At 43.7% G+C, this 8,748-nt stretch overlaps 1 protein-coding gene across 5 annotated transcripts; it reads left to right on the top strand.

Annotated features, from left to right (window-relative positions):
* The first annotated feature begins 6,936 nt into the window (after positions 1–6,936).
* On the top strand, positions 6,937–8,503 carry LOC119276766. Of its 5 annotated transcripts, none has more exons than XM_037557911.1 (3): positions 6,937–7,018; positions 7,089–7,183; positions 7,292–8,503. In XM_037557911.1, the coding sequence occupies exon 3, from the start codon at positions 7,328–7,330 to the stop codon at positions 8,348–8,350; it is 1,023 nt and encodes a 340-aa protein (XP_037413808.1). In that variant the 5' UTR covers positions 6,937–7,018; positions 7,089–7,183; positions 7,292–7,327; the 3' UTR covers positions 8,351–8,503. The 5 variants fall into 5 exon arrangements, with proteins under 5 accessions (XP_037413808.1, XP_037413810.1, XP_037413807.1 ...); XM_037557913.1 differs by having other exon boundaries at positions 7,279–8,503; XM_037557914.1 differs by having other exon boundaries at positions 6,972–7,019; positions 7,089–7,148.
* Positions 8,504–8,748: the final 245 nt, after the last annotated feature.

Genomic DNA, 8,748 nt, shown 5'->3' with positions numbered 1-8,748 from the left:
TGTCGTTCACTCGGCTATGTCGTTGGAGTTGATGGACTCACTTTATCTTCCAAGCCCTCCGTTGTTATCTTATTTAGATGGCCTTAAGCCATATTATTGTAATAAGTTCCCTTTTGAGACATTTGATGTAATAAGTGTGTGGTTGAAACTCTGTTATAAATCCTCGAGTACTATGTGTGTCAGCATTACTGATCCAGGGATGACACTGATGCACAGAGACTTAACTGTTTGAGGTCTGGTCGCTACACAAGGGGGATCCAAATTTCCTTTGTCCTTTGTCCATGAGTTTTTTTCTATGATGAACATACAACCTGCAAATCACCGTGATCAAATTTGACACTTTTCCGGGTTCATTTGCCATATTTCGGGGATTATGTGCATTTCCTAGGCATTAATGCACATAATTCAAGTTCAAACAATCGGTGCATGAAAGGGTGCACAAGAACGGCCTGGAAAACCATGCTCGTGCCATTTAGTAAATTCTCATGCCTTTTACAAGGAAGGGACATATATTTCGATGAAATGTGTGACAATAGTCAACCACAAACATTTGTTTATTGGGTTTTCAACTATAAAAAATGAAATAAATGCTTGAAAAACATGACGCCTGGCATGGTGTGCCATGGTATGACCTCACCATGCCCTGGTAAAAATTTGAGAAGGTTTGGCTTATGTCGGCATGCACGCCCTTCATAAATCAAACCATCACCAAAGAAGTTCCATCCTTTCGAGAGGGAAATCGCCAAGATTTAAGGGGGGTCCAAATTTTCTTCGTTCCTTGCTCTGGAGTTTTTTTCTACGACGAACATACACCCTACAAATCACCGTGTTCAAATTTGGCATTTTTCCGGGCTCATTTACCATATTTAGGGGATTGTGTGCATTTTCTAGGCATTTAGCGCATATAAATCCAGTCTAGTTATAGGTGCACGGGTGTGATGTGAGGGACGTGGATTGCCGTTCGATCGCGGCGCATCCTACGGTGCACACGCGCGATCCGCGTGGCTGTGGTTCTGGCCAATCATAACGCAACACACAATAGGCTCATCGCACAGTGTTTCTGGAAGCGACGGAGATGAACCGTGTGCAATAATGAACGAGCAAAATTGTAAGGGAAGCCAAATTTCTGTTGTCGTTTGACGTTGAGTTCTTTAATACCACCGCACTGTACGACTGCCTGGCCCCTCCGTCCCAGAGCTCTCTCCAGGCGTCGTCCATGGCACCACGGCGCACAGTAACTGGTAAGGAAGCGATAGCATCCCGCCGCGCTGCGTTCCTCGCCGCCCACGACCGCACACATGGTAAGGAAGCGATGGCATCTCGCCGCGCCGAGTTCATCGCCGCCGGTGGCCAGACAGTTACATGGGCGAACTTTGAGGCTGCCATGGCCGAATGGGTTGTGGATCTAGAGGCGGCCAAAGTCACACAGAAGGAGCGGAAAAGGCAGAAAGAAAGCAGTCAAGAAAAGAGAGTCCCACTGCCACAAGAAAAAAGAGGCCGCATGCCATGGTGAGGAGAGCTTGGCGGAGATCGAAGCATGATGTGCTGCCGCCTACAAGGTCGGGAAGGAGAACGCGGGCGTCTGGCCATCATGCCCCTATAGCAGCATGTGAGAAGTAGTTTAAGTTTGTAGTATTAGAGCAAATTACCAGTAGTACTTTAAGTTTGTAGTATTAACGTACAATGTCGGTAAGAGCATCCTTTGAGGGCTTTGAGCGTTGATTAGCATGTGTGTCCGTGTGCGATTTTTTGCGTTAATCATTAAAAGATCACAAAACACACGGTTTCTATGCCATACCCGTCAACATTTTTTTGCGTTAATGATCAATTAGTTACATGTGCGATGTTTCCTAATAAACCAGACATACCATTGAAAAAAAAAACAACTACACTTGTACATTTTTTTGGAGACGGGATCTGCCAACTTTCTTTTTTCTCGCACATGAGTATTTTACGCGCTTCATCTGCGTTTTGTGTTTCCCCCGCCCAAGTTTCAAGTTTTGCAATGAAATTTTCATTAGGCGCACAATTTCAGAATTTATTCCTCCAACCACATCCCTACCCTCAGTATCCCCCCTCGCACCTTCCCCTACCGGCATCTCAAACCGCCGCCACCGCAACCACAGCTTCAACCACATCTAAGTTCTGCTCGGATCCAGTCAGGTAACCCACCGATCTCTATCACGCCCCTGGCCTGGTTGCTTAAATGGCGCATGCGAAACATCCTCATGCCTCCAAATCCCCACCGCCAAGAGCTGATGGCGGTCCATGGTGCGATGGCCGCTGTGCATGTTAGCCCGGAGGAATACCTCGCCGCCGCCGACATGGTGCAGGCTTTGGCCCAGATGAAGTGCCCCGACTACCCTGAGGACTTAACAGGTAAGATCTGACCAGCTAAATCTTACCAATACCACTTGCAACGGCTATGATTTGTACGGTTGATGTATTAAGCATGTCCATGCCTTGTTTATTTCAGTATTACACACTGTGTGATGTTCAAATATTACCATGTCCAGCTCAATTTCATCAATACCAGCAACAAACTTACAATACATGACTCTGAATATCACTAGAGATGCTGCCCATTTGCTATTTTTAGCGGGTGCTAACCCTGTTGTACTTAACATGCCTGTCCATGTACTTACGCAGGGTCATAACGGCCGATGCTGTTGTTTCCCGTCGAGGTTAGCTGCATCCCATGTCCGACAGTATTTCACATCATTTGTGCAATTGCAGTTTAACTTCTACCATTTACTGGTTGCGTGTAGGTATACATATCAGCGGCACTGATCCACGCTTCGACCCGGAGGAATAGTTCGCCTCCGCCGTCGTTGACTTTGGGCGGGCTCTGGCCAAGATGAAGTGCCCCAGCAACTACCTCTTAGGACTTACCAAGTATGTACTCACCAGTTCAGTCTTACCAATACCAGTTGCAATTAATGGCTATGTTTTGTACGGTCGATGTATTAAGCATGTTCTAGTAAACATGCCTAACACGTTTTTGCTACTTTCCCTACCTTTTTATAGATATATGGGTCATTCTCTGCTATGCAGCACCTGCCTTGTGATGTTTAACTATGCCAATTGCATTTTTATTAGTACCAGTTTCAATGTCTATTAAGCCTATTGCAATTAACAGTTGAATCCATTTTTAAACAGTTGTATTTCAATGGCTACAAACTTACAAAACATGACTTAGGATGATGTTAAGCCTGTTGCAATTAACAGTTGTGTCCTTTTTTAATCTGTTCATTTGCTACCATGCTACTCTCCGCAATGAAGATATACTAGAGATGCTGTCCATTTGCTATTTTTAGTGAATGCTAACCCTGTTTTACTTAACATGCCTCTCCATGTACTTACGCAGGGTCATAACGGCCGATGCTGTTGTTTGCCGTCGAGGTTAGTTGCATCCCATGTCTTACAGTATTTCACATCATTTGTGCAATTGTAGTTTAACTTCTACCATTTACTGGTTGCCTGTAGGTACACATGTCAGTGGCACTGATCCACGCTTCGACCCAGAGGAACAGCTCGCCTCTGCCGCCGCTGACTTTGGGCGGGCTCAGGCCATGATGAAGTGCCCCAACAACTACCTCTCAGGACTTACCAAGTATGTACTCACCAGTTCAATCTTATCAATACCAGTTGCAATTAATGGATATGTTTTGTAGGTCGATGTATTAAGCATGTTGTAGTAAACATGCCTAACACATTTTAACTATTTTTCCTACCTTTTTATAGACAACTGGGCCATTATCTGCTCTGGCAGCACCCGCCCTGTGATGTTTAACTCTGCCAATTGCATTTTTATCAGTACCGATATTAATGATCATTAAGCATGTTGCAATTAACAGTTGTATCCATTTTTAAAGAGTTGTATTTCAATGGCAACAAACTTACAAAACATGAATTAGGATATTGTTAAGCATGTTGCAATTAACAGTTGTATCCATTTTTTAATCCGTCCCTTTGCTACCGTGCTACTCTTTCGCAATGAAGATATCACTACAGATGTTGCCGTTTTATTACCATTTGCTATTTTTGGTGGATGTTAACCCTGTTGTAGTTAACATTGGCTTTCCATTTACTTACACAGAGCAACAATGGGCGATGCTATTGTTTGCCATCGAGGTTAGCTGCATCCCGTGTCTTATACACCATCTATTCTTAAATATTAGTATTTTTAGAGATTCCAATATAGACTACATAAGGAGCAAAATGAGTGAATCTAGATTCTAATCTAAACTATATCTATAATTCTATATACATTGGTATGTAGTTCATATTGAAGTCTCAAAAAATACTTGTACTTAGGAACATAGCTTATTGTATTTTACATCATTTGTGCAATCTCAGTTGAGCTTTTAACATTACCTGGTTGCTTGTAGGTACATATATGAGCGGTATTGATCCACGTTTCGATCCCTTTTGCATATGGGGCTATGAGATATTCATGAACAAGCGTCAAGTGAGGAAACTAAGAAAGATTATTAGGCGAAAGAAACGAATGATTGAAATTAAGCTCTTTATTTACACTTTGTCCAAGACAACATTGAATTTAGGATGATAAGTAATGTGTTGCCTTTTCCCCCTACCCACAACAAGTTACTCTATTAGACCTCAGTATCTGATATTTTTCTCTTTTCAGTGATTTCCAAAACTATTTACTGATGATTATCTTGCAAACTACATGACTGGAGTGGAGGCAACTAAGGTTAAAGTATATAATTCATGCTACCATAATAATGCTCTAGAAGTCTTCCTGGAGGTGGTGAAGGATGTGCGGGCGATCGTCACAAGGGGTTGGACAAAAGTGATTCGTGCCTATGGCATGCAGGAAGGCACATTATGGGCATTCCTCTTCTTCAACACCGTCGGCAGTCAAAATGATTTACACTTGTCTCTTCACCTTTACCGGCTTTAAATATTGTGGTTCATCATAGTTAATTGTTGCCTAATCCTGTAACTACTGAACATATTGTACTGGCAATTTTATTTATGGATTCATTGTTGAACCATTGTGCTGAGAATTTGAATTGCACGTTTCATATTTCAAAATTTCCAATTCAAACAATAAATTACAAGCAAAAATAAAAATATACAGGAGCTAATAAAATAATGTGCACACGGTTAGAAAGAAAACAACGTGTGCGATGTGAAAAGAGAACAAACGGTCATGAAACTTTGCAAACGATTCTGGCAGTAAAAGTGCTTGTGATGGATAGCCCAATGCCACACAGTTTTCTACATCAAATCGTGTGTGATGTAGTTCATAAAAGCAAACAGTTAAACAAGGCAGAGTGTGTGTGATAATTACACCTTTCACAGATGAGCGTATACATAAAACTGTGTGGGATGTATATACGAACGGAAATGTTTTCCCTGGATTGATTATGTGGGATGTACATAAGAACGGAAACATATTTCTTGAATTGACTGTGTGTGATATACATACGAACAAAAATGTTTTTTTGGGATTCACCATGTGGGATGTACATACAAACGGAAATGATTGGGTCTCGATGCTTCGCCCGATCGCACACGGCCCCAACCTGTGTCCCAGGAGGGCCTATCCCCGACGATTTCTGGGTCGTGTGGGAAGGACCCCTTATCGCCCACACCCACTTTGCGACAATTCCAAATGTTGTCGTGGAAAGGGGTTAAAAACCGTTGTATAGCACTGACGCGTACGAGTGCTAGCTTTGGCAGCAAAAGCGGCGGACATTCTCTCTGCTTCAGGGCCTTTGGAGAATAGGTCACTTCTTGCTCAGATACAAAATAGCCCTTCTTTCCCGCATCGAAAAATTGCTCATATTAGCAGGGGAAAAACATCAAGGCTCATCATCTTGCACGCCTAGCTTTGAAAGTACAACACAAAGATGTATTGTTTCGTTGCTTATGTTACTGATGCAATGCTTTGTTCAACCAGGGAAACTCTCTCTGTATCCACCGTGCTTTCTTTCGCGCTTGTGTATGTAAAATGCTCTTACGTTATTAAAATCTTTATGTTCAAAAATAATAATTCTATGAGCGTTTCTTCAAACTCACGAATTTTTTTCAAATTCAATGAACTTTTCTCAAAGCTGATGAACTTTTTCCAAAATTGTTTTTTAAAAGCATTGAACTTTTTCTCAAAAGTGTTGAACTTTTTTCAAAAGATTGAAGTTTTTTCAAAACGATGAACAGTTTCAAATCCAAGATTCTTTTCATATAATTAAAAAATACAAGTGATATAAATATTGTGCAATAAATAGCGTGACCACGCTTTGTTTTTATACATGCGCTATTATGTATCACAAGTGGCAATGGCTCTAGTGGTTAGCTAAACTCGGACAAGGACTCAACGCCACAAGTTTGAATGTTGGTGAAGGCAGGTTTTTTGCGGTTTTTGTGTGTTATATGTTCGCCATGAAGCCGCGCGGGCTTCAGCTTCCGCTGATTCGTGATCGGCCTAAGTCCGGCCTAAGCGAAGTCCCGCGAGCGCCATCTTCAGGATCGGGTGCTTGATGCGCGGGTTAGGAGCTCCCGACGAATAGTTTGGGCAAACATATTTCTCCCTCAAATATGAGCTGGATTTGGAGGAGTCCGGACTTTCCACACAGTTGAATTTTAAAGAGCCTGTTGGGCGCCTATTTGATGTCCAAACACGTCCGGACAGATGAGAAAAAAATGAGCTTCGACCTTGAATAAAACCTCTGTTCATTTGTATGCATTGTGAGCAAACATTCACGCATTACAATTTTCCATGAAGAATGAAGCGGAAAAGGACCGAAAAAAAAAAGAAATCCTGCAATTTGTTGGGCCGGCGGCCTTTACACAGAGGGAAAGCTAATTGTAAATTTTGGGCCCACTTCCTCATACAGGGCTCATCAGGTGTTTTCTAGGGCATCTCCGTGGTGCCTATATAAGCCGCATCACTTCTCCCAAACAGATCGCCCCCGCCGCCGCAGCCGCCGCCTCCGCCGCCCGCCGCCTACTTTGTCTTTCATCTTCTAGCTTCGTCTCCCACTCTGAGGTTCGTAGCCCGTGATTCAGACTATGATTTGTATTTGACTATAGCACTCACCGGATTCGAATTGCACAAGTTACAAATGCCGGAGGCAGCAGCGCCACGTCACGACATTATCGGCTAACCCCAATTTCAGGTTGGTCTTCTTCGCTCGTCAGCTTCGATCCGTAGGTGCGTCATCTGATAATCAGCCACACCCACCCTTCTGATTTAAATCTAGATCTCACGAGGACCTATGAGAGTAAGGGTGACAGCGGTTGATTCAGCTGTTATTTGTAGGTTGTAAGATCTAAAAGCGAAGGACGAGCAGCGCGGATGCCAAAGCGGCGCTCCGATGAGCGTGTAGGCCTGGAGTCCAAGAGTCACCGTTGTCACTTGTATCTCGTCATCCATGATGAGGATGATAGATATGCCATCCGCAAGTTTGATTTATCGTTACACTCTTCTTCTGACCACACCGCTCTGCAGCGCCTACCTCCCCCTCTCATCAGCCTTGAGTCTCCGATGAGCGGATTGTTTGCGTCCATTGGCTCCAAAATCATGGTGATGGATACTGATCGGCCGGAGCGCATAGTACCCGTCTTTGATGTCTGCACGAAGTATCTCACCCTCGGTCCTCGGAATGGCTCACGGCCTTTTCGGCCCATATATTTACCCGTCGGTGATAGGCTCGCTGCACTGGACGAGGACTCCTCGGAGCTTCTCCGTCAACAGGAATGGGGATGGTCGTCTTGGCGCAGTCTACCGAATCCGCCGTTCAATCTTGAAGACATTACCTCCCACGCGGTGCACCCTGACAGCCGGACCATCTTTGTCAGCACAAAGACCACCACTTTTTCCCTTGATACCAGGCTGAATGATACTAAGTGGATGTGTCATGGCCAATGGAAGCTTCCTTTTGTTGGACGCGCTCACTTTGACCCTAGGCTGGACGCCTGGGTTGGGCTCTCTGGCGGCCAGGACACGCTTGGTTACCTTTGCTCCAGTGACGTCGTTTCAACAGATCCTGATGACCCCAGCGGCAACACACAGTCCCCATCTTGGAAGCTTAGTAAGAAGAGATTGTTCGGTGATAACCAGGCTGAGAAGCACATTGGCACCAATCTTGTCTACCTGGGGGTTAGACTCTTCTGCCTTGTGCACTACTTCTCTGTTAAAGATGATGCAAGTGGCTCAAATTGCAAGACAAGATATATGCTTCGGCTAACGACGTTCTCTCTTGAGTATGACAAAAACGGAGACCTGCGGACTGGAAAACCCAGCCGTGTTCAATGCTACAGTCTGCCTACACCATCTAATATCCTTGCCTTTCGGGATCCTGTTGCGTTCTGGTTGTAATGAAATCAATGTGTGTGTAGTCTATGCCCTTCTGCATGTGACAGACTTCAATGTCGTATTGTATCCCTTCTGCATGTATCAGACTTAAGTCGTATTTACAAATGCATTGTGATGATTACAGTGTGATGATATGGTACACAATCTATCGATTCAGTATTCTGTAACAATGGTTTCCAAGTGTTGCGTGCATCCTGGTAGTATTGTTATCCTACTACATGTATGAACTCTTAACACTGTTCTCTGTTAATTTTTAACTCTGTAACGTCTATTCTCCTTGTTATCTCTAAGGAACCGACCTTGAAGGCATTTTATTTTACCACTAGATATGCTAGTGCGTTGCAACAGAAGAAATATTTATCAATCCCTTAAATTTGTTTGCATGTTGCAGTGGAAGAAGA

Source organism: Triticum dicoccoides, chromosome 3B, assembly GCF_002162155.2.
Source record: "Triticum dicoccoides isolate Atlit2015 ecotype Zavitan chromosome 3B, WEW_v2.0, whole genome shotgun sequence".
Taxonomy (NCBI): domain Eukaryota; kingdom Viridiplantae; phylum Streptophyta; class Magnoliopsida; order Poales; family Poaceae; genus Triticum; species Triticum dicoccoides.
The sequence above is the reverse complement of the archived record's forward strand: the minus strand, read 5'-3'. Positions and strand labels throughout refer to the sequence as shown.